The sequence below is a fragment of the Lentinula edodes genome (assembly GCF_021015755.1).
Source record: "Lentinula edodes strain Le(Bin) 0899 ss11 chromosome Unknown C8R40scaffold_41, whole genome shotgun sequence".
In the NCBI taxonomy this organism is placed as follows: Eukaryota; Fungi; Basidiomycota; class Agaricomycetes; order Agaricales; family Omphalotaceae; genus Lentinula; species Lentinula edodes.
In genome coordinates this window covers 201,253-227,722 of record NW_025764347.1, presented here as the reverse complement: position 1 = coordinate 227,722, position 26,470 = coordinate 201,253, and the positions used below count along the sequence as shown (strand labels likewise).

Here is a 26,470-nt window from a genome sequence, read left to right as displayed (position 1 = left end):
GCACCGTTCGCAGGGCAGTCAAAGCCTTCGGTCGACAGCGCTCCTTGTTTTTGATTCATCGATGCGGAGAGGTCTTGCTTGTCCGTCTCTGGTGGCGACGACATGCTTGCTTTTTTTTGGTAGAACTTTCGTTCGCACTCTTTTCGCTCGGTACGTGATAATGTTTCTTCAATTCTGCTCTACGTTACCCACTATCGAGGTCTTTTTTTCTCCCCAGCGTTCAGCTGTTTAGCGTGGGAAAAAACAAGATGATGGTGGTCACAGAAGAACCTATCATTCCCTTTGAGCAGACTGCTGAGTTCATTCAGCCCATCATTCATTCAACCTTGATCTTGTGCATCCACAATTTCCAAATAGAAGCAATGTTCCCAAAGGATAAAGGATTTCGGGCTAAAACTATGTACAAGTGTCTAGAATTTGAAAACACCATAATCGTCGTCTTCTGTCGCCAAGGCCTCCAACAACTCCTTGACACTGACAGTGATGTCTTTCCAACTGGATCCTTCCTCAGGTGCATGCTCTTGCCTATGGATTGACACAAGTGTGATGTCAATCCTATCTCCTGCCCAGGGTCCGTTGATAAGCACACTACACCTTTCACCTTGCATGGAAACGGAAGCGTCACTAGAGCATCCTATGAGACTGTAGACAACCTGTGTGAGGCTCTGTGGTCTGGTGGGAATTACATACTCCTGTTTCAAGTTGGTGAGATTGCGGACCATCCAAAGATCTTTCGAGGACGATGACTTGGTGAGTTTGAAATTTCCTGGTAGCCTGATCCATATTGGGAGAATGGCTTGCGACGAGCAAAATGTTGGAGAATACTCCGTACATCTAGCTTTGATATTACTTATTCTGGTATCTCTCTTCCTATCTATACTTCCGTTTATCTTTCTATGTTCCGACTTACTAATCCCGATCTAACGATCGGGATATATATATTTTCGTTCCATTAGCTATTTCCTCAGTTGATCTTCCTTACTCAACTGAGCTTTACATATCTCTACAGATTATGAGACTGGGCTCTTCCCGAGCCTGAATACACTCCATTGTAACTCACAAACCTACTGAATCTCCATCGTCCAAGTATGTCAACAAATCAAGTCAACGTTCCGATATTTCCGGAAGAGAGTAAACTCACTGGAAAGGACAGCTGGAGCAGGTTCAAAGCCGCCGTTGAACTCACAGCTCAACTTAGGGGCTACACTGGCTATCTCGACAGCACCATCGTCAAACCAGCCTCCTCCCTCTATTCATCTGCAGCAGGCAGTATCTACCCACCAGTAACAGCTACCCCTGCTTATAGCACAACCCCTTATCCCGAGGAATGGTACATGCGTGACCGCTTTGTCGCAGCTACTATAAACCTTAACACCGTAGACGCCACCGGGCTTGGAATTGATCTCGCCAAATCAGCCGCTAACATCTGGAAGGATTTGACAGAAAAGTTTGAGCGGAAGGATGAACAGCTAATCTACCTAGCAGATCATGCCCTGAGGACAGAGAAATTCGATCCTGACTCCTGCACAATGGAGGACCATGAGAAGAAGATGAAGAATTTGAAGAAGAAGCTTACCGACGTAGGTGGTACACTTACAGATGCCCAGTTTCGGATTATCATCCTGGCATCTGTTCCCACTGACTGGAAACCCAAGACTAGGAACATTCCAGGTAAAGGTAGCGACGAAGCGTTCATCCACCTCTATACAGTCTATCTCGAACGTAAATCCGAGAGCAACGAGATTGAACAATCGAACAAGGTCCGGGCGTTGATAGCAAAGGAGATTATGGCCGCTATGCCTGCCCAAAGCCAATCTACCATCGTAGCGACGACCGGGACCCGACACGAACACTTAATCTGTTCCAACCCTCCTTGCCCTAGCAAAATCGGTCACACTTTGAAGAAGTGTTGGGCTAAAGGGGGAGGTTGTGAGGGTAAGGCTCCAGCCTGGTGGTACAAGAAGCATAACCAGGAGCCGCCTACCACGGCCAATTCAACCTCTCCCATTGAAACTTTCACCCTTTCAGCACGTACGTCTCATTCTACCTCCACCCAAAAACTCCCTGACTCTCAACAAAACAGAAATAGTCGATCCATATTGAATCAGACAATGAGTCAGGGAGACGAGGGTTCGAGTAGAGACTTACCTGTATCATTCCGAAAACCTATCTCCTTCAATGGTTGTACTGTTTTTAGCAGCAATAAACTTTTCCCTTGCCACAAACCAGTCAGAACGTATATTGATTCCGGCGCTTCGGAACACTGCTGGGTAGACAGAGATGATTTCATCGTTTACCAGGCAGTGGTTAATCAAGCGGGTCTGACCGCCGTTGCTGGATTGAGCTTCCGGATCGAAGGCATAGGAACAGTTGAATTCCGGACACGGGTAGGAGGAAAGGATAAAATCATGAAATTGACGGGGGTAAAGCACACGCCGTCATTCGGTCATAACCTTATCTCCCTCATGACACTGGATCACAAGGGTCTACGAGGCGATTGGGGTGGGCGAAGGATTAATGTAGCTGATAGAGACGGGAATATCCTGTTGACCGGGACTGGCAGTGAAAGCACTAGTGGTACTGCTGGTGGAAAGATGTACGAAGTGGAAGTACTGGAGAAACAAGATACATTAGCGAATTCCGCCCGTTCGCACGAAAGGGCAGTCGATATACACACCTGGCATCGTCGTCTGGGACACGTCGGGATTCCACGTATTCTTCATATGTCAAGCAAGAACCTTGTCGATGGTTTAAAAATCACGTTGAAGAAGGTGGAGGGCATGTGTGAAAGGCAACACGACGGCCATTCGACGAGAAAGTGGTACACGAATCAGAGGTATTAGAACGGGTACATATCGACCTCTGGGGCCAATCTCGAACAAAGAGCAGGGGTGGTGCGACGTGGATGATCTTGTTTACAGATGGGCGCTCGACAGTAAAGGTTCCCGATTTCCTTAGTAACAAACAAGCTGGCATGACACTGAAGTCCTTCCATCGTTACTGCCTTAAGGCTGAATTGGAAACAGGCAAGAAGGTGAAATGTATTCATATCGACGGAGGGAAGGAATTGGACAACATATTGATGGCAAACTACTGTGGGGAGAGAGGGATTAAAATCGAAAAAATTCCCCCGTACTCCTCGGCAGCTAATGGTATGGCTGAACATGCTAATCGGACAGTTATTTCTGGTGTACGTACCCTGCTGGATGAATCGGGTTTAGGCCATTCCTTTTGGGCAGAAGCCGCAGCAACATACTGCTATGTTGACAGCTTCGTACCATCCTCCCGTTTCCCAGACGATATTCCTATTGAAGTTTTCACCGGCAAATGACAGGACGTCTCTCATCTTCGACCCTTTGGCTGCCAGGCTTGGGCAACATTACCTGAGAAACGAAAAGACGGAAAACTATCATGGCAGGCAGTGAAGGGTATACTGATCGGATATATGGATAGAAGGGGGTACCGTTTGTGGATTCTGGAATGGCGTGTGGTTTTAGAAAATAGGGATGTCCAATTTGAGGAAGGGCAAGCTAAAAGGACATTTTCGCGAGGACTGGGTACCAATCGCGGGCTCAGAGATACCGATGTCGGTGATAAATCGGGTATCACTGAGGATTGGCGTGGTTTTGATGTCGAGGAACTCGATGTTGATGACACGATGCCAGAGCCTCAAGACCCTCCAGCTGCCGTTCCACCTGTTCCTATGCATGGTGAAGTTGCACCAGAACTTCTTCCACCTGCCGATGACGACGAACCTCGAGATTTACCTCCTGCGGCTATACCAGAATTTGATAATCCTGCTTTGCCAGAACTTCCACTTATACCTCCTCCTTTTCATTCTCAACCACTGCGTCGATCGGCACGTCTTAAAATACCAAGTACTCGATACCTCGAATCCAAGGAGTTCGAAGATAGAGAAAAAGAAGCTAATGATCAGGGGAGGGATTGGGCGACCGAAACAGCTTTCACGCGAATTTGTGCAGATCCTTGGTCATTTGCCATGAGTACTGAGGTAGACAGCATTCCATCTGATTACAAGCAAGTTGCTCTCCAGAGCCGATGGAATTGGAGTATAAAATGCTTATGGCGAAGAACGTCTGGACACTGGTCGACCTACCGCCTGGCGCAAATCTTATGGGTGGAAAGTGGGTTTTTGCTATCAAACGTGGTGCATCGGGAGAAATCATTAGACGGAAAGCTCGTTACGTTGCTCAAGGGTTTACACAAGTTTTCGGTTTGGATTATGAGAAGACGTACGGAGGAGTAGCGCGGATGGAGTCCGTGCGTATCGTACTCGCTATTATTGCCTGCTTAGGTCTTTTACTCTTCCAAGTCGACTTCAAATCCGCTTTCTTGAACAGTCCGATCACTCATGACATCTATATGAGGCAACCAGAGGGCTTTATCCAGCCGGGATGCGAAAATTTGGTTTGTAAACTACAGCGTTCGATCTACAGGACCATGCAGGGTAGCCATGACTGGCAAGCTACCCTGTCGAGTGGCTTCAAGGAAGATGGATACAGAAGTTCCAGGGCAGATCCTTGCATACGCTCACGCCGTCGAGGAGGGGAATTTGTCATAACGAGTACTTATGGAGACAATGTTTGTGGAGGAGCCTCTTCCGAACCGGAAAGGCGGGAGGCAATAAGAGACCTTGGGAAGCGTTGGGAATCGGATGAAGTAGGGTCCAGAATGTTACTGGGAATGTCGATAAGTCAAGACCCATCTACTCGAGCGATTACTATTTCACAACAAGGATATTTTACACGGATGCTTCAGCATTTTGGGCTACAAGACGTACAGCCGAAGAAGACTCCTCTCCCTGTAGGTATCCATCTAGAACAGTCACCAGAAACTCTGCTGGATGATGAACGTATGTTCATGGAGAAGAAGCCGTTCCGTGAACTCCTTGGATCTCTCATGTGGGGTTCGACCTGCACTCGCGCTGACATTGCGTTCGCCATGGGATACTTAGCGAGGTTTCAATCAAACCCTGGTTGGGCTCACTGGGAGGGTTTAATATGGCTCGCTGGTTATGTTCGTTGGTCTGTGCACTACTGCATTGTATACCGGAAACCTGAAGTAGGGGAGGAAGCTTTAGGGAAAGGAATACAACCCGCAGGTTTTTCGGATTCTGATCTCGCGAATCGTTTGGATACCCATCGTTCAACATCAGGTTATGTTTTTTTTCATGGCTGGGGCGCCCGTCGCATGGTCATCCAAAAGACAGGGTTCTGTGGCAACATTGACAGTCGCAGCGGAATATATTGCTTTAGCTAGAGCGAGCGAACAAGCGACATGGTTGTCTTCATTCTTGGCTGAAGTAGACCTCGCGCAAGATGGACCGGTAATGATATCAGCCAATAATACTGGCTCGGTAAGCCTTACCGAGAATTCGAAGAAACTTGGACTGGTGAAGCATATAGATACAAAACATCATCATATCCGGGAGAAAGTAGATGAGGGGAAGATTGCAATTAACCTTATATGTTCTGGTGAGAATGTGGCCGACATTTTGACAAAGGCATTGAATGCACCTATGGTTCACAAATTTGCGAAAAGGTTGGGCTACTGTATGGAGTAGGGGAGGTGTTGGAGAATACTCCGTACATCTAGCTTTGATATTACTTATTCTGGTATCTCTCTTCCTATCTATACTTCCGTTTATCTTTCTATGTTCTGACTTACTAATCCCAATCTAACGATCGGGATATATATATTTTCGTTCCATTAGCTATTTCCTCAGTTGATCTTCCTTACTCAACTGAGCTTTACATATCTCTACACAAAATACCGGAGTTCATCCGAGAGAAGATCATTGTCTTGAACCATTATGTCATAATAAAGGTCACTGGGGATTTTATAGGACGGCATCCCAAAAGCTTTGTGTGCACAGAGAAGTAGCCCTAATTCATGACTAGTGTACCCCTTCGGGGCCCTACACCTTGCTTGGTTCAGTGCATAGCTTACAAATTAATGTAACTGTATAGCTAAAACGAAAACGGCCCGCATCATATCGCAAAATTGACTCTACATCTGCAAAACCTGGATATTCGGCTAAGGGTCCGAAAGCAGTTGAGATCATTTCCCAGCAGTGAAAGCACTCAGAGCAGCCTGCTCTCAGTGCTTTTGGTACTGGGATCTGCTGGGATCTGCTCTCAGCCCTTAGCCGAATATCCATGTTTTGCAGATGTAGTGTGCAGCAGTATCCTCTCTGTTGAAAAGTATCTAAAAGTGATGTTGGTACATCAGTACCAAAGTATCGCGACCAAACTTCCAATCACGTAAAGTGAAAGCGACATCAATGGTCACCCCATTCAGAGTCTGTGGTAGCAGAGCCTCAGGCAATGGCGCACCGGTATGATCAACGGCGTTGAAGTTGGCAACTGCGAGGTTCTGCGATGTATCAACCCATCGGGGGTTGGTACGTTCTTTCACAGGAATCAAATCAGTGAGACATCCTGCAAACAGTTAGTGCAAACTCTATAGGTAAAGTTGGCCACTGACCATCACATCCTTCTCCGTAAGCACAAGCCTGGGTAGAGACAGTCAGCATGGATTGAATGTCATTGTCTGCCACATACACGAAAGTGGCAGGGAGTACCAATCTTCATGTGCGTGTCCACAACGCCACCGCCTTCATTGAACCACAGGTAACATGTAGGTTCTCCCTCAGTCCGCGTAAGTATCTTCTGAAGATGCTTGATCTTCATTAGTGCAGGTTCCCAACAATGCATGAGCAATAGTGGTAATGTTGAATGGTGATTCGGACGCAATATCCAACTCCATTGATAACGCAGTGTCAGATCTCAGTTTCAGTAGGACCTAAGCAAGCATTGTGTGACCGACAAAGATCGTTGTAATAATTGGTGAGAAGGTGTGCAGATAAGATAATGTGACGTGAGCCGAAATGATAATCTGAAAAAGCATGGTAAAATCTTCACGCGCGCTAATCGGGCGGACTGGAGAAGGACCTAAGCAAGCAAGGTCATCTGCGTAACCGTCAAGCCTGAGCTCCTTCTTTTCTGCACTAGTGTACCCCTGCGGGGACCTACACCTTGCTTGGTCACATTTTCCGAGACTCATTTCCACAATACAACCTACCATTTTGTTACTTGTAGCAGCTTGTAGCCTGCCATTCAGTGTATAGGGAGATGGAGGACAGAAGAGTACCAAATGCAAAGGAGTCAAACCTGTTGTACCAATGGCGATGGGAAGGTGCCGGTTTTTGGAAGAAATACCATAGGTGAAGGAAGCGAAGGAGGACGATGGCAGCGGGAAACTGCAGGGAAGTACCCATCTGCAAAACCTGGATATTCGGCTAAGGGCTGAGAGCAGATCCCAGTGCTGAAAGCACCGAAAGCAACATGCTCTGGGTGCTTTCACTGCTGGGAAGTGCTCTCAACTGCTTTCAGACTCTTAGCCGAAAATACAGGTTTTGCAGATCCGGGCCATGTGTGATTGTTTTGAAGTATTTCTGAATAAGGGAGAGGATCTTTGGAAGCATGGTAAAATCTTCGCATGTGCTAAACAAACTGACATGGAAAAGGACCTATGCAAGCAAGGTGATAATTGCCCATGAAGTAATGGTGCATGCTCACAAAGGTAGACATTCTACATCTGCAAAACCTGTATTTTCGGCTAAGGGTCTGAAAGTGGTCGAGAGCACTTCCCAGCAGTGAAAGCACCCAGAGCATGTTGCTGTGGGTGCTTTCAGCGCTGGGATCTGCTGGGATCTGCTCTCAGCCCTTAGCCGAATATCCAGGTTTTGCAGATGTAGAAGGAGTTAGGCATAATGTTTAGAGCAGCATTGCTGTGTTTGAATGAGAAGAGTCCGAAATCTAACATGATGCTGAAGCATGGCTAAATCTTCTCGTGCAGATGGCAGGCACCGATGTGAGATTTTTATAATGCGCAACCGACGGAGTGCAAGCAAAAACGAGAAGGCGCAGGTTTGGGATGTTACAAATAAGGATATAGATCTTATAAACCGTGGTAAAATCTTCACGCGCGCTAATCGGAGTGGTATGCCAAAGGACTGATCGGTAAGGAGTCCCTTGGGCAAGGCTTTCTGCATCGGTAAGGAGTCCCTTGGGCAAGGCACGAGCGTAATCTCCTAACAGGATTATACGACTACCCGCCCAGCTTTTTCTCTTTATTTTTTGAGACAGAGATTTGTATCGGACTTGTTCAGTCAGCTCCCATGCGTCTATGCATATAAGAGAAAAGCAAATGAGATCAAGATAATTCTCCAAGAGTTCTTCTGCTATTACAAGCAAGAGCTCATGCGGAAGTGACAAAAGGATTGATGGAGGATAATTCTTTCTAGTACACAGTTAACTTGATCAAGGAATCTCAATATAATACGCACTTGGCCTTTTTCCCTTCAAAAACGCCAATGGCAGAATCAGTCTTGTAAGACGCTGGAATCACAGGAGTCGTCAGGCGGCTGACAAGCGAGTCATCTGGGATCCAGAAGAACTCTCCCAGCTTTCCCAAGTGCCTAGCGGTTTCCCTGTTGTCAATGCTTATTATTGCCCAGTACTGCCCCATGGTGAGTGATTACGATGATGGAACAGAGAAGGAAATATATATATGTGTGCAGTGGTCAACACGTGCAACTCGTAAAGATGATAATTCCTGATCATCTGTGTCCACCAGAGGCCAGCTCGAGCCACAGAAATCTATCTAATAATTAAAAGCTTATGCTTCGGAATAAGTCACCAGCATGTACTTTTGTAAATACTCCCGCTCTAGTCTCAAAATCTCTCTCTCTCTCAAAATTCGAAACGGTCAATTCTCTGTCTTTCGCGTATCCTCGTTGTAATCAATTTTGGATTCTTTAGATTTCTTCAGGGCGTCACTTTTTCCTTCCTATCGCTGATGTCTCTATTATTCGTAAATTGCAAATATTTGAGGCTTCGAGTAATTATGTGAAAAACAAGCTTATCAGTGAATCGGGCCAGTGCGAACGCAAAATTCGATGTATTAATGCCTTTGAGTTATACTTTCCCCATCGATGCTTATTAGAGGAACGTTTGTGCAATGCCCAAAACTCGGAGAGTTGGTGATCTTGAGTGATTGGTTAGCTGGTACGTGAACAAAATCTTGATTCCGCGGTTCAGCTCATGAACGCGTTCTTCAGCTGTTGATGACTCTGGATACATCACGCACTTTGAGAATGCAGAATCCTCGACGTCTTTAGAGCTTCAACGCGTACGAACTGCGCTCATTTTGCCACTTGGAACTTTTCTCCTTCCACCATTCAACGATTTACATCTCCACGCACCGCAATTCCTGTATCAGGGTACGGGCTTAGACCTGCCTCTCCTCGAATGGCTACATCAATACGCGTTCAAAGCGGAGGAGAAGCTCGACAGTGACCCAGTGTTGGCGCGAACAGTGTATCGCAGGTTGGGTCAACGACTAGTCAAGGCGGGTACAGGCGCAGTATGCTTGTTTGGAACGTTGAAAGGGGATACAAATATGATTTTAGCGGAAGAAATGCAGTCGACCGGAATACGGGCATACGTTGGAAAGGTATCTATGGATATATCCTCTCGGCCTTCGTACATCGAAGCTTCTTCATCAGCTGCCGTCGACGCTGCCAGGGCATTCGGCGAAAAACTAGAACAAACTTATTCAGTTACGTCTCAGTCCCGCCCTTCACTCGTTCATCCAGTCATTACACCTCGCTTTGTGCCTACGTGCTCCGATGAGCTTTTACACGGGCTCGGTGCGCTTTCAGCAGAAAAAGGATGGCGTATTCAAAGTCACATGGCTGAATCGAGCGACCAGGTCGAGTGGGTAAGAAAGGAAAGAGGGGAAGATGATATCCATATTTTCAAAAAGGTGATTCCGAGTCCGGGCATGATACCTCTTCGCCTTGAATTAACGATTATCACATAGCACAACCTCTTAACATCACGTACCATCCAAGCCCACTGTACATTCATCTCATCTTCTTCACCCCCGTCCTCCAAACCGTTCGTCGACTTACACGCCCTCGGAACTGCCATCGCCCACTGTCCCCTTTCCAACATATACTTCTCCGCCTCGCGTGCATTCCCCCTCCGCGAAGCTCTTGAAGCGCAAATCAAAATCGGTCTCGGAACAGACATCGCAGGAGGATATAGCTTGGATGTTATGTCAGCCATGAGAATGGCTGTGGCTGTTTCGAGGATCAGAGAAGGCGAAAGAGTGCGGACGGTCTCGTCAGATCACGGCAAGAGCCTGGCCATTGACTGGAAAGAGTCGCTGTTCCTTGCTACTCTCGGAGGAGCTCAAGCACTCGGGATCGATTCCGGGATATTTACAGTTGGAGCACCATTTGATGCTCAGCAGAGTAAGCTTTTGTCTTCATGGTACGGAATTTGAGGCTCTACCTTTACTTTCTTAGTTCGGTTATTTGACCCGAGATCGGGAATTGGAGCAGGCGCGCTGGATTTCTTCGAGTTGGAAATGGTAGTCACTAAATGTCATGAAGAATCTTACAAAAAGCCCGATCTCACCGAGGAGATGATCGAAAAGTGGTGGTGCATAGGGGATGAGAGGAACCGAGAGGCGGTGTGGGTTCAAGGTGTGAAGATATTTGGATAGCATACGCCTGGCTCGTGCTCGCTGTTGCTTTGAATCGCCATCTTTCCATTCACTTCCATTTCCGTAGCATCCTGCTCCGCCAGCTCCACGTTAATTGTACAAAGCGTTCATTACAAAGACATTAACAAAATACCACGTCCGATCATCCAACCCTCTTTGTAAATCGTCAACACGGTGCCCCAGGGCGCTCTGCACACTGCATCTTGTTATAGAAATCAACCCACTTGGCCTGGTCCAGAGTTCCCTCCGCCTCGTGTCTCTGTAACATAAGCAACAGTTTCGCGTATATCGCACTCAAATACTCTAACTCGCTCTTCTTCCTGTGGAATTGAACCTTTTCAGGCAGTGCCAAAAGATCATTGTAAACCTGGTGCAACTTTGTGTCACTGCTGAAGATCATCTTTCCAAAAGTTTCTTTCTGATCCCGTGGGAAGGAAACCACCATCTGGGGCTTCAGCTGTCCTTTCACCAATGAAATTTCGAAGCCCACATTGCCAACGTAAAGGGTCAATTGTTCATCCTTGGAGACGGGAGCGAGGGGAGCTATATCCTTGCCGTTTCGGTCTTTTCGCAAGAGCTGTATATCTGCCTCGGTACCTGTTGATTGTTTTAAGTAAAAGTGTCCAGTATCACTTGAGAATGCATACCTGCACTGAATCTGGTATAGAGAGGCAACGGAGCAGCGCGCGCTCCAACACTGAGAAGGGTGACGATGAGGATGCACATGCATACGAAACGAGTTAGCGATGATGGAAGGCAGAACATGTTGTTTTCGAAGTGAAGGTAGTAATTAGGGCCAGATGCTAATAATGTGTTGATTCAACAAAATAGCAATACGAGTGCAATAGTCACGAACTTCAATTTGACCTGCAAACCGGTGTCCCAATCGACTTGGATGTATTGTGACTGTGTTGGAAAAAGAATTATAACTGAGAGGTGCCGGTGAATCGTGTGCATGAAGATTAAGTATGGCAAGTCCAAAGAAATTTCAACCTACCGAACCAGCGTTATAGAAAAAAAGCTGCCAACCGAAGGTAGAATAGGATGGGCGACTCCAGGTACTTTACTAACTTACAAGGTATATATATTACTTCGATGGCCGTCCAAGAGCGACGGGAGTATGTACCGACGAGGTACCGACGGAGAAAACATTGAAACAACAGGAGTGCAGAGGAGTGTAAGGGTAGGTCAAGTATCTATATTGACCGAAGGGCATGTAAGGGCATAACTAAGCGTTTCTGCCTTACAACGTCGTTATACTAGACGGCATATAATAGAGAGAATAATATATTAGTCTTGTCAGCGAAAGTCAAGGCAAACTTCCCTAAGCTTGCAGAGTTTACGACAATTCCTCCTCTCTCATGACATCCCATGCTGGCAATCCACACACCGCCGGTAGATCATCCCAGAATTTCTGTCTGAACGCGCCCACGTCCGTCGCAAAATCTCCTCGACATGCCGCGCAAAAGCCTTCAGTATTCTGGCTCACTTGCGACATAGTTTGTCCAATAAAGTTGAACGGACCTGTCCTCACAACCCAAGAACTCGCCAACCTCATACCAAGACGTTGAAAGTTCCTCGTGCATGTTCTCCCGGTGCCATTTGTGCATCTAGCCGAAGACGTACGTTGACCAACAACAGTATTGACAAAGTCCAAGATAGCGTCAATTCTCCTTTAGAACATCAGTGTATAGTTAACCAAATCGGACGGTTGCAGAGAAGAGCTAGGCTTAGATGGGTGTGCGACCTGAAGCTTGGGGTGGTCTGCACGAAGTAGGTCGGTTAAAGGATACAAAGATAGGAAGTACAGTGCGGAGGGCACGACGATGCGAACATTTGTAGAACGTGCGAGGTTTAGAACGTGTATGGGGTGAATATAAGGATAGCTTAATTTGGATGGGGTGTTAGGGTCCGACGAGTAAGATAATTGGGGAGTACGGATCGCTAGATCGAGCATGTTGTCGTGGCCTTTAAGATCGTATGACCATGTTTGAGTCAGATGTTTTATTGCCTGAGTACGAAGATGGCTAATAACATATTTGGTGGAGAGACGTAAGATGCCAGCAAGGTAGAAAAAGTCGTCTACTGAACGGTTATGGAAAGTTCTGCCCATAGTGAGGTCCCATTTAGTTTCCTGAACAACAAGAAAAATCTGGAGAAGCACGCACACCCCATCGTACAATGCCTTGACCAGATTTGAAAGCTCTATGGGTATATCATACATGGTTATAACCTGGCATCCTTCATACCGGGAAGCATCGTTATCGTTATCGTACATGGTGTCTGGTTGCGGAAGCTCGAACATATCCCTCAAGACCTCGGAGTGACGAGACAGAACGCCTAACATTCATCTTTGAGTGTTCAAAATATGATGGAAACGCGCTCTTATGAGCACCTCTATGGACCCGGAAGCCGACCGGTGGTCTCTCGGGTAACTCAGAAGATCCTGACTCGTCGCGAGAAACTAGAATGATGTTTCCGTCTTGAAACCAAGGCTGTCCAGCATTTTGGTCAGAATTTTATTCGGGAAGTAGAGATAAATGAGCACACATCGCCTTGCGTCAGACTAGAAGGATCATCCATGGTAAAGAGGCTTCAAAGAAGACAACAAATCCGGGATCAAAGGTTGGGTTTAGGCATTTACAAGATTCGGCCCGGGACGTACCGGCTGGATACCTAACGTGTCAGATTGAATTTTGAATCTTATCTCATCTCATTCTCTTCTCTTCCGTAACCGGGAAGCATGTTCATTGCATGTCAAATACTGCAAACAAGGGTGTCAGCAATTTCCAGTTTAATCAATTTAATCGAGTCTTCTATTAATCACAAAAACAGTAACATTGAAGTCTGCGAAACCTTAAGGTCCAAGAGTAGATCCCAACCCTGGAAGCTCCTAAAACAGCCTGCTTGAGTGCTTTCGCTGCTGGGAAATTCTCTCAGTTGTTTGACCAAAAATATAGATTTTGCAGATTGGCTTCCAAGGCCAGGATGACGCTTGCACAATTTCAGACTACCTATGGGCATATGATGAATGGGTCTGAGGGACGTAGATAAAATTGCTAAGTACTGTCATAAATCGAGGATCTAAGCCCCTGGTAAATTAAGTCTTCCAACGCCTTCAATCTTAAAGTCAACAAGTAGATGATGTATACTTACGTAGTGACAATACTTGGACTGGTTCTCAATGACATCTTGACCTCTAGGACGATCCAAAATTGTCGAGCACTTCTTTACTATGCGTTCTCGTCTTCCATATGCCCTAGTACCTGGGTCAATAATGTGAGCGCTCAACCCACAAGTGAGCTATGAATAAGGATCCCAGAGTCAAGTTCAATCTGATTCTAGTTGGGAACTTCCGAGGACAAAATTAGATTGAGATGACGCTTCAAGCTTCAAGACCAACATGTGTACCGGTTGATTGAGGCTGTTGTGTCAGTCTGCCTACGGGGAACTAATCGGGCTGGGGCTTCACCGGCACCGTGGGCAAGGCTTTAACTTATGATTCTCTAGAATCAAAAGCACAAAGCACGCCCATTTGATTCTTGGAAGGACTTCTTCGACCGTCGAAATTTGGTTGAGACTGAAGAAGCGCCTTGGTCCCTATGGTTAAATGAAATATGGGAGCAACGAGAAAGGGCCGCAACAAATAGGAAACAAAAGTGTTTCCGTAGCTGTCGCACCGTCAATAAATATATGTCTTCAAAATAGAATCGGTGTCGCCTTTGGACTGGAATGGGCATGTGTGACTTAGTTATGGGCAGATCGAGACTCTCGATCCTGATAGATGCAAGAAAACACATACATACCATTGATATTGCCAGGAGATCATCGAGATGGAAGACTATTTCAATGAAATTAGTTGCTGTAAGTAGTTCCCTTTAAGGTTCTGCAGACGGGAGGCAGAGACAATCATTGTGTGGAATTTGCAAGAGCCTTCCAGAGTCTTTCCTGCCAACGAAGCGAAATATACATGAATGTATCGAGCCTATAATTAGAGAGTAACACTCACTTTTATGGACGGTCCCGCGGATATTATCATTTATCCTGGTCAAACCTGGGTCGAACCACTTATCTCTACACAGGAAGTGGGATGTTACCAGATATAGAGCTTGAATTTCGTGATTTGCCCTGCCTTGGAGCCCTGAAGCTTGACAAAATCGAAACAGGTCTATTTACACACTTGCGATGACATCCTTCCTGATGGACACTGGCCGAATCATGTTTCTCGACTTTTAAGGAGTGTCTACTTACACAGCGTGATGAAATGGGAAGAAGATGGTCCTTGTAACGGTGAACTATTGAAGAGGCGTCTTCCGAGTCAATAACGGTTTCGCAAATACTTACCGTGGTGTCCGCATTTGTACGGTACTTGCTAAAACACAAGGACGGCACTACACAGTCGGCAACCTTGTTTGTCAGATGGTAGCTCCAGGGTACATTCCAACATGCTGCACAAGATGGATCTTTGGCAGTGCATGACAACGGACGAGAGCTCGCATATCTTGAAAACAGATTTTAGTCTTCAAGAATCATTAATAGTAGTGTCGCTGGGCCTGAGAGGTATGGGATATAATGTTAGCTTATTTAACCGAAGAAGGCGCTTTTGCCTCGAAGACGGTGGGCACATACATATGATAGCCATGTAGGCTTGCCCTGAGATAGAGAGCTTATGGGAAAATGAGAAAAAAAAGGGTTCCCTACGTGTAATGCAATGTCCATAGATACAGAATGGACATCGCCTAGTGCCAGTCACTTTAGAAGCACAACGAGAGACAACGAGTTCTTCACAATCCCTCCATTGAATTGAGGTACGATATGTTCCATTTTCACCTGAATGCTAGGAGAATGCGGGATGCTCGGCAGGCAGGCCAGCAGGAATCGCTATAGTATGTGTATAGGATTTGTTGACAGGAAGTTAAACTTCGAGGCGAAGGGCGGGGACGAGAAGGAATTCGGTAATTGGGAAGTTTTCGCGGTTCAAGCGGGCTTTTTAACTTCGTACATCTTGATTTTCCGACCGGTTCACGAGATGCTTGAGTTAAACATGCAAGGAAATTTAGTTTCTTGATCTGGAAACACCCCTGCCCAGCTTCTTGGCTCACTCTCGGCATTCGCTGACTGAGTGCAGTGCCCGGGTTTAATACAACCATCTTCATCGACTGCTTTGATTATCGGAGGAGGTTTTTCTACTCAGGTTTTTTCTCTGTGGAGGAAGTTGAATTATGTAAACGGAAAGGAATAAATCACGTAATCATACAATTCTCATCAACGATCTGAGCCTTGAAGGGGTCTGAAATCTGTTCAAAACATGACGATCCTGAACTTTTACTTCCCATTATTCCCCCATCTCTTTTTTCTACTTTATGTTGTACGAGGCAGAGGACAGAAATCGGGCTCGAACCAATGAAATCCGTTACTCCTCCAGTGACTTGCACTCTACGAGTTCAGATGTCCCTAGTCGGAGCCCCTCAATGCAAATTGACTACCGGCCGAACATACAGGCACACAGAGATTATCCTTCTCGATATCAATCGGACACTTATTCCAAGCCACCATTTCCTTACTCTGGCCAATATCCTATATCTAGTCATGGTTTTTCTTCTATCGCTCCCGTGTACACGGACCCTCATTTTCAACATGTTCTGGATTCCCACATTACCAATAGTCTGCCTGAAATTGCTCCTGTAAGGATCGATACACGAGCGCAATTTCCGGCAATAAATCCGCTTTCTCCAAGACGCGACAGCCATTCATTGGGCGTTTCCATTCCCTACATGTCAAATCACACGCAGTTGGCAACTGCTTCCACGTCGCATTCTTGGCCTACAACAGAGGGAGGTACTACGAATGTCGATCTCCCCAAGAAAAAGTCACGGAGAGAAAAGCCTAAGATTGCCCTTGCTCCAGATCAACCTCCAACAACCCAGGGCAGACCACGGGCACGAGTATATGTTGCATGTATTCAGTGGTGAGTGCGTTGCCTTTCTATCTTATTTGGGCATATCCGCTGATTGAATTCTACGTAGCCGCAACCGGAAGATTCGTTGTGATGGTGTAAAACCAATTTGTTATAACTGTGCTCGCAAAAGTAATGGAGGTCACGACTGCAACTCCGACGCCGCCCCTAGACGTAGAGGACCGGATAAAACACCAGGAGCTCGGCAACGAATGGCGAGGGAATTGCAACAGGATCTGGACAGTAGCGGGACACGTCGCCGCCGAAAGCCTCGTGAAACAAGTTCCTCGAGGGTATCTGAAATTACATCACAAACGAGTCAGATCAACAATGTTGCTCCTACCTTCTATGTTAACAGGTTACTTTCTCCGGAAGCATCCAGTAATCAGAGCATATCGCCGTCATACTCCGCCTCTTCGACCTCCTTCCCATCCCCTTTGGTCGATCCTCCAATATATGGTGGCTGCTCTTGTCATGGATTAGTACATTGCCCTATAAGCCAGCCATATGTCTCTACGAGGAGGCAATCACTGCCTTTTTTTGATTTGGTACTTGTCTTTCCATCTCACACCTACAAATCTGATCTTATCATTCGATACAGTTGCCAGCGAGTCCAGGACATATTCCACTCGAGCAACTTTCGAACACTGTTGAACATGGTGGTGCAGCGACCCGAGGATGGACCCTCACCATAGACGATCACAGCGACGAGTCCGATAATGTAACGGATATCTCGAACGAGCCTTCCCTCAGGTTTTCCCGGAAAATCTGGTACGAAGCACTATGCTCACTATATGCTTCCGCCGAAACCTCAAATGCGAATAGAATTACTTACACCAACCGTGCAGCTATATCTCGAAGCATAGCTCGGGATCTTGGCTTTCTCTTCCGAGCCTCGAATTATTGGTTTTCCTTCTTCCACGTTCCAAGTTTCTTTGGCCAATTTTTCGACCCCGTCCGACGTGACACTATGCAACCTAGTCTTATACTAGCTGCTCTTGCGCTGTCGGCCTTTTGGCAAAGTTCTGAAATAGAGCAGGGCAGGAAGGGTAGAATTCGTGCTCTCCGACTGCGAGAAGAGGCACAAAGTGCGCTCGAGGCTAGCTTCAATGCCGGCTCTATTGATGAAACCCTTGCGCAGGCTGCTTGGGTAGGTCTCATTGATAAGGACCCAACGTGTAACCACTGAATGTTTCTGTTTGTGCAGCTTCTGGCGTTGTTCGAAGTCTGTGCTCATCCAGACCACTCCACTTCCCGTTCCGTCTCGGCTATTGTAATGCTTGATTCTATCATCCGGTGCCTTGCCCTCACAGTCCTTGACGCGTATGATCCCAACGCCTCCGTATTTGCAGCAGGTCAAGTTCCCTCAATAAACATACGGTCCTCGGATGGTAATGTATACATTCCTCATCAGGAACGCAGTGCTTCGACCAGCTCTGGATGTAGCTGCCTTTCGCGGACACTGGGAAAATATTGGTCGAAATGTGTTGAGCATGCACCCCTATGGGCGACGACCCCGGCTTGGGATCCTGCTTGGTCAGAGGCTGAAATCCGAAAAGAGTCCTCCCGCCGATTGTGCTGGGCGGCCATAAGCCTCGCTGCGGGACACGTTTCTTACGCTTCTGCAAACGATTCTCATATTCCTGACCTCCACATCGCAGACCCCAGCAACGTAAGTAACCGCTACTTCATCGCCGGGGTTTCGTTTTTTTTTGATTATGACACTTTGTAGTTTGCCCTGCTTTTTTCAGGAGAGTCAATTTCCTGCTCTCTCTCACTCTCGCCTTCCGCAGCAAAGGACACCGTTTGGGCTCTTTACGACCGTTCATTTGTGTTGTGGCATATCTGTGCTAGGGTCAGAGCTGATACGTCTATGAGTGACGTAGAGAAAGGAAAGTTCGCAGTCAAAGCTTGGTTAGAAACGGATGTTATTGAGAGTGCCTTGGACAAACACACCTGCGCCATTGAAAAGGCGTATATCTTCCAAGGAAGGGAGTATCTTTTCAAGTGGGTAGCGCTTGATATCGAAAGGTGATAATTAGACCCACGTTTGAATTGTAGCACCCGGATGTGTATCTCCTTCGATTTCCAGCGTTATATTCCGCTCGTTAATTCGTGAGTGATCTTCTTGATGATGATTGACTATGAGTTTCTGAGTCTTTTCCAGAGGTGTCAGTGGAATTTTTCACCGAACCAAAGCTAAGGAATGGCGTACGTCCTCGTATTAGTTCTCCTAATCACATCTGCCAACGACTATCTAGTCACACATCAAGCAATCGTTGCCGAACGTTTTATGCAAGGTTTGCATGCAGTCACAGGAAATTCCAACAATCTTTTAGCTCGGCGTCCTTTCTTTGTATTCTGGTTCATGTCTCAAGTACTTCGGTATGGGCTTACATGGTTCCGGTTCTTGTGTTTCCAATCCTCAACATCTTTGAACTTAGCTCGTTGCGCTTGTGGCACTGTGATAACTCGCTCACCATAGCGTTGGACGTTTGTAAAGCATTTTTACCAGCCATAGATTAGTACGAATCCCTGCTGTTATCATTATCGTATCTCACCTCTCTGACGATTGTCCCCACAGCTTGAGTGCTCTTTGGCCGTGTGACGGTGCGTCGTTCTGTAGTCTTCCTGTGATTATACTGATGGTTCGTCCACTAGAGCAACGTCAACGTTACATGCGTCTTCGTGGACGCTTGGATTCTGCCTGCCATATCGCTGCTATATCCACCCCTCCTCCTGCGAACTTTGCTCTTCCCAATCCTTCATCTCGCATATTATAGACTTTTATGAAATGACCCTATACGATATTTTGTGAAATTCTCTTTGTAAAACATTGTACCTTTCGTCAAGACTCAAATGTAGCCTTAGTTCTTTTAGCCGGTGGGTCGGCAATAGGAAGGACAATAAATGCTTGATTCTCAAATTAGCAGGAATCAGCTCTTAATCGGAAATCGTCATTTATCGCTCCTTGTCCTTTCACTTCCACTACCTGTATATTCTCTCGCATGGCTGAAGAACAGTTAAAGACGGACTCACATCCTCAATATACTGGGAATGCTTCACTGACGCGTAATTCATCTCCCAGAATTAATGCATTGTCTCTTAAAAGACCAGCGTCGCCGACTTTTGAAGACCAGGATTCTCGGAAACGATTTAAAGAATCTGAAGGATCAATGGATAACCAATGCAAAGAGGATGGCGGAACTGAATCACAGCTAGTGGATGATATTGCTCAAGAATTAGAATGCGGTTGCTGTTCCGAGTTATTGTACAAGCCTGTAATGGTTTCGCCTTGTCAGCACACCTTTTGTGGCAGGTGATTATTCTTTTGAAGCTTGCCTTACTATCCTCTCATCGCCACTATCGTATCCCCCTTATAGTTGTTGTCTGCTCTGGATCCGCGTGAGTTCTGCGGATAACTATTGTCAATTCATACCATTGATATCTCCTTCAGAACGGTGGCACCAACTGTCCTGCTTGTCGTGCAATCTCAACAACCGCTTCACCGTCCCGACCATTGCAACTTGTTCTTGATGCCCTACTACGTAATGTGCCTCAAAAAGCAAGAACCGAACGAGAACGAGAACAAGCTGATGTGATTTACAAAAGTGGCACTACGTTGAGGGTGTGTGTGGCGCTCCTTCAGTACCCTAGTCTTTTCATTTGAACCGTGATCAATAGTTTCCATCTCCACGAGAAGCATCTCCGGAACCCAATGTCAACATTAGCGCAGAATATGCTCGTCCGTGTCCTCATTGTTCGCCCAACAACACCTACGGCTGGAGTTGCCCTTTACCAATACCTGATCCAGCTGTCGACCTTGAACATGCTTGGCATTTAGACGACGGTCTACCGACTGGACACGTGCAATGCGGTAATTGGTGCGTTTGTCGCGGATCTGTTTGCATTCTTTCTTACTACTCTGCAGCGAAACTTTCCTCGCCCTCCGCGCCCCTTCCACAACGAGATGCGACTTTTGTCAGACGTACTTCTGTGGCGTCGGTGTGCCATCTAGGTGCTCAGCAGGTATCCCGTCATTTTAAGCGTTCTTTGGGTGCATAATGAATGTTCTTGTTTCCAGCACCAATTCCACTGCAGCAGCCTCATGGATTCACAGATATAGGTGACCTAATACAGTCATCCGACATCTATGAATGCTTCAATAGCAACACAGTCGAAGTTGAAATCATGCTTGACTACATTACTGCCCAAGGACTTAGTCCCCGGCATATTTACCGAGACGTAAGTAGACTTATCTGTCTCTTGATATGGGGAATTTACTCTTCCGAAGATCGTGAAGTACATCTTGGAACAACCAAGACAGTTCCGACCTCTCATCGAAATGGAACTTTTCATTGTATCCCATGTTGGTCCTCGCGTTGAAACAGACTCCTTGGCTCCTCTACACAGGATATGTCGATCATGTGCTTGCGAAATTTTTATCTGGGGCATTAAGGATTGGTGGATTCGTGAACGAAGAAAAGGTTTCCTGGAAGAAAGTATTATGAATCGCAAAGATTGCCCTGCAGGTAGTGGTTGTGCCATGCAGAGCGAATTTGGTCTGTGCAATCTTATATCAATGGTGTTAGTCTTACTGAATTTCTCGTGTTAATGTTGTATAGGTCACGCCAAAGAATGTAAGCTGCACTCCCATCCGATCTCAGAACATCTGCATTAAAGTCGCAAATTTGTAGTCAATCACATCGACGGAAAGCCAGTGGGATTTACAACCATTTCTGCCGGCTCTGCAACACCTACCGAAGCTACCGAAACCACCGCAATAACAGAGGGTGGCCATTCGCCTTCTACTGCAGAATCCATTCCGGCCGTTACATCCGCACCTGTATCCGAATGACGGTTGGACTGCATTTCTTGCAGATTTTTTTGTATATTCACTGGCCCTGCTTAATTACATACTTTTAATGGTTACTGGTCAATCTAATCTGAATACTCAGTACTCAGTGTCGGTCATAGTGACAAGAAAACCAAGGATCATGATGAACATGTCGTCTGAACTAATTTGTCTGCTTGAATCACTAGTATACAAAAGTATTTTCAAATCCCCCTATGCGGCTTGCATTATAGTGGGGTCCTTCCAAAAGGTCTCTAGACAAGCATGAGCGCAATGGATTATCATTATGTGATGATCCACATAATAGAGAACAACGTTCAACAAAATACGTGAGAGTACTAGTGATATCAACTCTAATGTAAATGTACACAATCAAATCAAGCACATACGTAGAATAATACAACAATAATGAGCGTGGTCAACGATCAGCAACTTCAAAAGATATGAAGTAAGAAAAGCAGATAATCCGAAAGCAATAAATGAAGGTGATAAATGAAAAGAGGACAGGAAACAGAAAAAACGGGCCTACATGACGACACCAGCTATACCACCATACATAGCGCCTGGCTCCTTTTTTCTTCGTTCCGCCGAAAAGTTAGAATTATTATCAGCCTCCATTCGAGCACGTTCTTTACTCTTCGCCTTTAACTGCTCTGCAAGTTTCTCTGTCCTTGCCTTCGCTTCCTCCTTTCTCCGCCGTTTTTCCTCAGCTTTCATGGTTTTGTTGTCTAAAGGCAACTGAGAAGCTTGACTAGAGATTGAAGATGTTAAGGAAGAGCGTGACCCTTTCTCCCTCTTCGTGAACAGAGAGAATGGACTCGTTTTAGTAGATGGTGATGTCGGAGATAGTGTAGTAGGGGAATTCTGGGACATCGGACTAAGAGTATCGAAGAACGAAGGAGACCATGGACCCGGGGAGTCTGGTCGACGCACTTCTTCAGTGATAGCATCCCTCCGAGGTGAGATTGGCACTTTCCACCGGAGTTTCGATTTTTGCTTCGGCCAAGAACTCACCAGAGTGTCGGGGGGTGAAACATGCAGTACCGATATTTCTTCAGAGCTTGAGTTTGATGACCACTCCTGGCCTTCACTCTGCTTTTCAACAATGACAGGAAGAAGGGTTCCATCAGCAAACTCTGCCGGAGTGATAATTCCAGGTGTGGGAGGAAGTTGGTGGGAAGACGTGCTACTGTAGGAGCTACGCGATCTGGATGAGGCTAACGACGGTGTTTCGCTGATAGCTGACGTTCGAGATCGGGGTATATTGAAGCCAGAGAAAGAAGGCGAGGGAGGAAGATAGACCCTTTCAATTTGTCCGTCGGCTGTGACGAGCTCGAATTCGGATGGTTGAGAATATGTAGACGCATAAGAGAGCCTTGACCGAGACGGCGACGAGATAGAACTTGAATGTTTGTCAACATCGCTCTCATCATCTGTTGTCGGAGGGTGGACAGAAGGATCGAGGATGGTTTCGTCGCTCTTGGCACGCTCATGTCGTGGTCGATCAACTGGGGCATCAATAGCTGAGCCTAGCAAATCTGCGACATCATGCATTTCGCGCGCTGTGCGCAGCGACACCACAGACATAGCACTAGTCTGACGAGTGTGCGAAAGTCGCGGTCTGGTAAACAACGAATCCGGGTAATCATCGTCTTCCGCAAGTGATGTACTAGCACCACTCGCAGAGGGTAAAGGAGGAGAATCAGGTCTTAGTGGTGAAAATGAAGATAAGGCATATGGAGCGTTGACGTTTCGATCTGGAGGGAAGAAAATCAATAGATACACAGCATCAAAAACCAAGACTAACTTTGAGCGAAGCCGGCGCCACTGCCATCTGTACCCATGGTCCTCCACTTGGCATCCGAAGTACCTCGGGGGCGGGTAGAGTGTTTTTCAGCTCGAGAACCACCACCAGAACCATCAAACCCCCTGGAGGAACCACCGCCAGAAGTGCCATTACCACCACCGCCATGGCCTCCACTATCAGGCGGTCGACCACTTGAATCTTTATCGCGACGCGGTCGTTTCTGGGTATAGGACTGTGACAAATATAAGTTCACGTACGTAATTGGGTAAAATACGAAATGACCTCTCACCATTACAGTCTTCAGCGCGCTGAAAAAAGAATTCATTCAGAAATGAGCAAATTATAGATTTTTGGCCATATGGCAGTGAATTTGCTTACCGGATTTGTAGACTTCGGCATCCGCAGAGTGTGGCAACTTCATACACACCTACGGAAGTCGAATTTGACAGTGCACGATGCATCGCGTGCTTTACCAACGCCTCGAGATGGGAAATTTGGTAATTCGTAGCTAGAACTAGAAGTTGGCTAAGAACGGCTGGAGCAAGTTGCAGGGGGGTAGTGAGCGACAGGGTATAGAAATATTGTAGCAGGGCCAGAGTTATTGGATAGGGCTCGGAGAGATGAAGTGCGCGAGGGGTTAATCTTGGGTCAGGTCGTTCATAAGCTGGGGCTGCACCAGGTAGTTCTGAGACCTCCACATGCATAGGGGAGGTTGGCAGGGACTCGCTAGTTGATAGAGCCTTCTCAAGAAACTGTTTGCGTTGGACACTGAACCACTGCCACCGCTCTTCCAGCAGCCGCCGCGAGCAAGGGATTTTTCGACGATCGTCACAAACAATTTCGAAATCTGCAAGAACATTTTCTTCAAGTGCAGCCAATCCGAGCTCCTGCATCGGAATATCCATCTTCAACGGCGGTGGTTGGTATATCCCGAAGGCTTCCAGGTCAATTACAGCCACATGATCCCAGCTTAGCAGTCTTCGGTTATAATCGTCCACAAGGTTTCCACTACGATTCCCAAATATGAAGAATTTATTCTGCTCTGGCCAGACACACCCACGGAACCACGAGCCAGTTTCTACAGCTTTTCCAGGATCTATACGAGACCATGTCATGGTGAGAAGGTCGAGGACCCATATTGAAAACGACTGATAACTGTGAGCGAGGTATGTCCCAGCAATTATGAGGTGTGTGCCAAGAATTGCTCCTGTGGGAAACCGGAGACCTGGAGGGAATGTTGTTCCGTTCATCGCACTAGATCGTTCTTGTATGGTGAAATCAGTATCGGGAAGCGGTGAGAACACTTCCAATTCACGCTTGACATCAGTAAACTGTGTCGAAGATTAGAACAAAAGCAGACTTGGAAAATGAGAGAAGCTTACGTTGTAGTTACTGTAGAGATAGATGTCGGCAGGATGATCATCAGTGGGCGTCGTAGAGTATGGTATGTGCGTTAGGGACTCAGAGGAGGTATAGTCCGCAGGGTTTGAATTGGAGTTATCCCGGAAACGCGTTCCAGGAGGTCCAAAGTCGGTAGGTGTTTGTGAGTTACGCGTCTCTTCCTGAGGAATTCGAACGCAAAGAGAAGATGAAACTGCAATGCTTCGATAGGTCCCACAGTGTCGTGGGTAATCTCGTTGTTGGACCCAGGCCTTTCCTAGAAGGTCGTAAACACAGATATCATCCAACCATGTGTTATAAAAATCTTGTCCTCCAATGATGAACAAACGGTCGGCAGAAACGGATGATAGATGTGCGTAACGGGCACGCGGCACCAGGGAGTCAGAAACAGGAACCGAGAACTGTGATTGCGGAATCCAATGTCGAGTATTGAGGTCGAAGAATCGGACATCACTCAAAACACAGAGTTCTTCGGGATTTGGCGAATTAGGTTCGTTACTCATACCTCCGAAGATGATCAACTGATTGTTCCCTAGATGATGATGATGAATGTCATGGCCAGCAGTTGCACGTTAAAGCTCACAAGTATCAGTGCTATGAAAATATCGAGGCTTGGGGATGTCGTCTTGAGGAAAAGGAGCAATCTTCTCCCATACGTGGGTCTCAAGGTCGAAAGCATACAAGTCGGAGACCATTCTACGTTCTGTGACCAGGCGTCCTCCCTGCATAACGACTCAGCGGATTGAGGGCACAACAGACAGGAGTCACTCACGAACAAATACACTTTGGAACCCACTACTGTTGTTGAGGCACCCTACACAAGATATTGGCACAGCGATAATTCCAGAGCTGAAAACCTACCACGAGCTTGGCAGGAACATCGCCGGTAGTCTTACGACAAGAGGTAGTCAGGTCGTAGATGGAATGGAGCATCCTATTCACACCTCAGTAGAAGGGGTAAGATGGTGGACTCGAACGAAAAGGCAAACTGGAAAGATAATTTCTGCGAATGTGAGTATGTATAAGGATCTAAGATCTTCGGCCTGATCAATATTTTCTCACGCCGTATGATGCATATCGGAATACATTTCCTTCTTTTAATTTCTCTTTTACTCCTCTCACAGGCTGCTTCAGCCTGCGTATACGCGTCTTCCTTTTTTAGAACTTTGGAGATCTTGTGCACTCGATTTTTCATTTGATATGCTCCTGCTTGCTGAGCGAATTGAACGCTCCCCCGGTCGTCTCCAACTCCAACTTTTTTTCCCCGAAAAACCCGCGAAAAGCGTATAAAAAATTCTCATGCATGTGAATCACCTCGCAACCACATACATTTGATACGAGTTCAATAATCACCAACTCAACAAAGTTTTGAACCACCAAGTTCACTAATTTAAAGAAGACCTCCCGCAAACAGAATTCGAAAATTTAGAGATCACATCTGCCACTCTGGTCACGGAGGTAAATTTGGAACGCATTCTCGTGGCGTGATATATGACATTTCCAACTAACCATGGTTTGTGGAAGAGTCTCTTCAGCGCTTCGCCCACTGGCATGAAACTACCTCTTTCAAGCCTCAAGTACTTGGTTATCCTCACCACTCCCTCTGGAGTGCCTTCACGACGCTGTGGATATCGCAGCCTGCAAATTTCTCGCTGCGCGACGATGCCAGTTACATCACAAGTGATCGAATCTGGCAGCTAGTCAAATTGCTGCGGCTCGCATCCGTATCTATCCCTCTTTAAGTCCTGCATCGACCTTTAAGTTTGTGGCATATGCAACTCGAAATGTAAGTATTCCTTTTTATTTTCCCACCTCCTTCAAGTTTGCGCCTCTCAACGTTCCTCAATCGGAG

General features: G+C 46.5%; 8 protein-coding genes across 8 annotated transcripts; 3 read left to right on the top strand and 5 right to left on the bottom strand.

Annotated features, from left to right (window-relative positions):
• Nucleotides 1–6,228: 6,228 nt before the first annotated feature.
• Nucleotides 6,229–6,713, bottom strand: C8R40DRAFT_1175137 (uncharacterized protein; the record flags this gene model as incomplete). Its single annotated transcript, XM_046232284.1, has 3 exons — nucleotides 6,229–6,461; nucleotides 6,508–6,535; nucleotides 6,585–6,713. The coding sequence occupies 3 exons, from the start codon at nucleotides 6,711–6,713 to the stop codon at nucleotides 6,229–6,231; spliced, it is 390 nt and encodes a 129-aa protein (XP_046082004.1).
• A 1,460-nt stretch (nucleotides 6,714–8,173) lies between these two features.
• On the bottom strand, nucleotides 8,174–8,596 carry C8R40DRAFT_615511 (uncharacterized protein). The gene is made up of 2 exons (XM_046235647.1): nucleotides 8,372–8,596; nucleotides 8,174–8,321 (listed from the first exon to the last, which is right to left on the bottom strand). The coding sequence occupies exons 1-2, from the start codon at nucleotides 8,551–8,553 to the stop codon at nucleotides 8,270–8,272; spliced, it is 234 nt and encodes a 77-aa protein (XP_046082003.1). The 5' UTR covers nucleotides 8,554–8,596; the 3' UTR covers nucleotides 8,174–8,269.
• A 423-nt stretch (nucleotides 8,597–9,019) lies between these two features.
• C8R40DRAFT_1055820 (Metallo-dependent hydrolase) lies at nucleotides 9,020–10,599 on the top strand (the record flags this gene model as incomplete). Its single annotated transcript, XM_046225032.1, has 4 exons — nucleotides 9,020–9,092; nucleotides 9,146–9,852; nucleotides 9,910–10,345; nucleotides 10,400–10,599. 4 exons carry the CDS (start codon nucleotides 9,020–9,022, stop codon nucleotides 10,597–10,599), a joined length of 1,416 nt encoding a protein of 471 aa, XP_046082002.1.
• An 843-nt stretch (nucleotides 10,600–11,442) lies between these two features.
• On the bottom strand, nucleotides 11,443–13,182 carry C8R40DRAFT_1210747 (uncharacterized protein; the record flags this gene model as incomplete). The annotated part of the gene is made up of 5 exons (XM_046233184.1): nucleotides 11,443–12,209; nucleotides 12,282–12,704; nucleotides 12,768–12,939; nucleotides 12,995–13,094; nucleotides 13,150–13,182. 5 exons carry the CDS (start codon nucleotides 13,180–13,182, stop codon nucleotides 11,939–11,941), a joined length of 999 nt encoding a protein of 332 aa, XP_046082001.1. The 3' UTR covers nucleotides 11,443–11,938.
• Nucleotides 13,183–16,373: 3,191 nt separating this feature from the next.
• C8R40DRAFT_1055679 (uncharacterized protein) lies at nucleotides 16,374–19,338 on the top strand (the record flags this gene model as incomplete). Its single annotated transcript, XM_046225020.1, has 11 exons — nucleotides 16,374–16,567; nucleotides 16,626–17,103; nucleotides 17,157–17,705; nucleotides 17,763–18,227; nucleotides 18,288–18,562; nucleotides 18,617–18,670; nucleotides 18,723–18,766; nucleotides 18,817–18,940; nucleotides 19,000–19,080; nucleotides 19,140–19,165; nucleotides 19,217–19,338. 11 exons carry the CDS (start codon nucleotides 16,374–16,376, stop codon nucleotides 19,336–19,338), a joined length of 2,412 nt encoding a protein of 803 aa, XP_046082000.1.
• Nucleotides 19,339–19,444: 106 nt separating this feature from the next.
• Nucleotides 19,445–21,630, top strand: C8R40DRAFT_1124368 (uncharacterized protein). Its single transcript, XM_046228934.1, has 9 exons — nucleotides 19,445–19,874; nucleotides 19,939–19,960; nucleotides 20,013–20,183; nucleotides 20,240–20,439; nucleotides 20,487–20,584; nucleotides 20,640–20,800; nucleotides 20,850–21,117; nucleotides 21,181–21,195; nucleotides 21,253–21,630. The coding sequence occupies exons 1-9, from the start codon at nucleotides 19,564–19,566 to the stop codon at nucleotides 21,411–21,413; spliced, it is 1,407 nt and encodes a 468-aa protein (XP_046081999.1). The 5' UTR covers nucleotides 19,445–19,563; the 3' UTR covers nucleotides 21,414–21,630.
• A 75-nt stretch (nucleotides 21,631–21,705) lies between these two features.
• Nucleotides 21,706–23,618, bottom strand: C8R40DRAFT_1124366 (uncharacterized protein). Its single transcript, XM_046228933.1, has 2 exons — nucleotides 23,218–23,618; nucleotides 21,706–23,167 (listed from the first exon to the last, which is right to left on the bottom strand). Exons 1-2 carry the CDS (start codon nucleotides 23,540–23,542, stop codon nucleotides 21,936–21,938), a joined length of 1,557 nt encoding a protein of 518 aa, XP_046081998.1. The 5' UTR covers nucleotides 23,543–23,618; the 3' UTR covers nucleotides 21,706–21,935.
• On the bottom strand, nucleotides 23,487–25,659 carry C8R40DRAFT_615115 (regulatory protein ral2). Its single transcript, XM_046235646.1, has 5 exons — nucleotides 25,480–25,659; nucleotides 25,391–25,432; nucleotides 25,202–25,340; nucleotides 24,600–25,150; nucleotides 23,487–24,548 (listed from the first exon to the last, which is right to left on the bottom strand). The coding sequence occupies exons 1-5, from the start codon at nucleotides 25,549–25,551 to the stop codon at nucleotides 23,592–23,594; spliced, it is 1,761 nt and encodes a 586-aa protein (XP_046081997.1). The 5' UTR covers nucleotides 25,552–25,659; the 3' UTR covers nucleotides 23,487–23,591.
• Nucleotides 25,660–26,470: the final 811 nt, after the last annotated feature.

What these genes read in the sequence shown, in the direction of transcription:
- C8R40DRAFT_615511 (XM_046235647.1), bottom strand. Translation starts at nt 8,553, where the DNA reads ATGGGGCAGTACTGGGCAATAATAAGCATTGACAACAGGGAAACCGCT. An exon ending in TTTGAAGGGAAAAAGGCCAA is followed by an intron (nt 8,322 to 8,371) that starts GTGCGTATTATA and finishes TGTACTAGAAAG; the next exon opens with AATTATCCTCCATCAATCCT.
- C8R40DRAFT_1124368 (XM_046228934.1), top strand. Translation starts at nt 19,564, where the DNA reads ATGGCTGAAGAACAGTTAAAGACGGACTCACATCCTCAATATACTGGG. An exon ending in GTTGTCTGCTCTGGATCCGC is followed by an intron (nt 19,961 to 20,012) that starts GTGAGTTCTGCG and finishes TATCTCCTTCAG; the next exon opens with AACGGTGGCACCAACTGTCC. An exon ending in GCCATCTAGGTGCTCAGCAG is followed by an intron (nt 20,585 to 20,639) that starts GTATCCCGTCAT and finishes TCTTGTTTCCAG; the next exon opens with CACCAATTCCACTGCAGCAG.
- C8R40DRAFT_1124366 (XM_046228933.1), bottom strand. Translation starts at nt 23,542, where the DNA reads ATGAATTCTTTTTTCAGCGCGCTGAAGACTGTAATGGTGAGAGGTCAT. An exon ending in TGGCGCCGGCTTCGCTCAAA is followed by an intron (nt 23,168 to 23,217) that starts GTTAGTCTTGGT and finishes TCTTCCCTCCAG; the next exon opens with ATCGAAACGTCAACGCTCCA.
- C8R40DRAFT_615115 (XM_046235646.1), bottom strand. Translation starts at nt 25,551, where the DNA reads ATGCTCCATTCCATCTACGACCTGACTACCTCTTGTCGTAAGACTACC. An exon ending in ATGTTCCTGCCAAGCTCGTG is followed by an intron (nt 25,433 to 25,479) that starts GTAGGTTTTCAG and finishes TATCTTGTGTAG; the next exon opens with GGTGCCTCAACAACAGTAGT. An exon ending in ATCTCTACAGTAACTACAAC is followed by an intron (nt 24,549 to 24,599) that starts GTAAGCTTCTCT and finishes TCTTCGACACAG; the next exon opens with TTTACTGATGTCAAGCGTGA.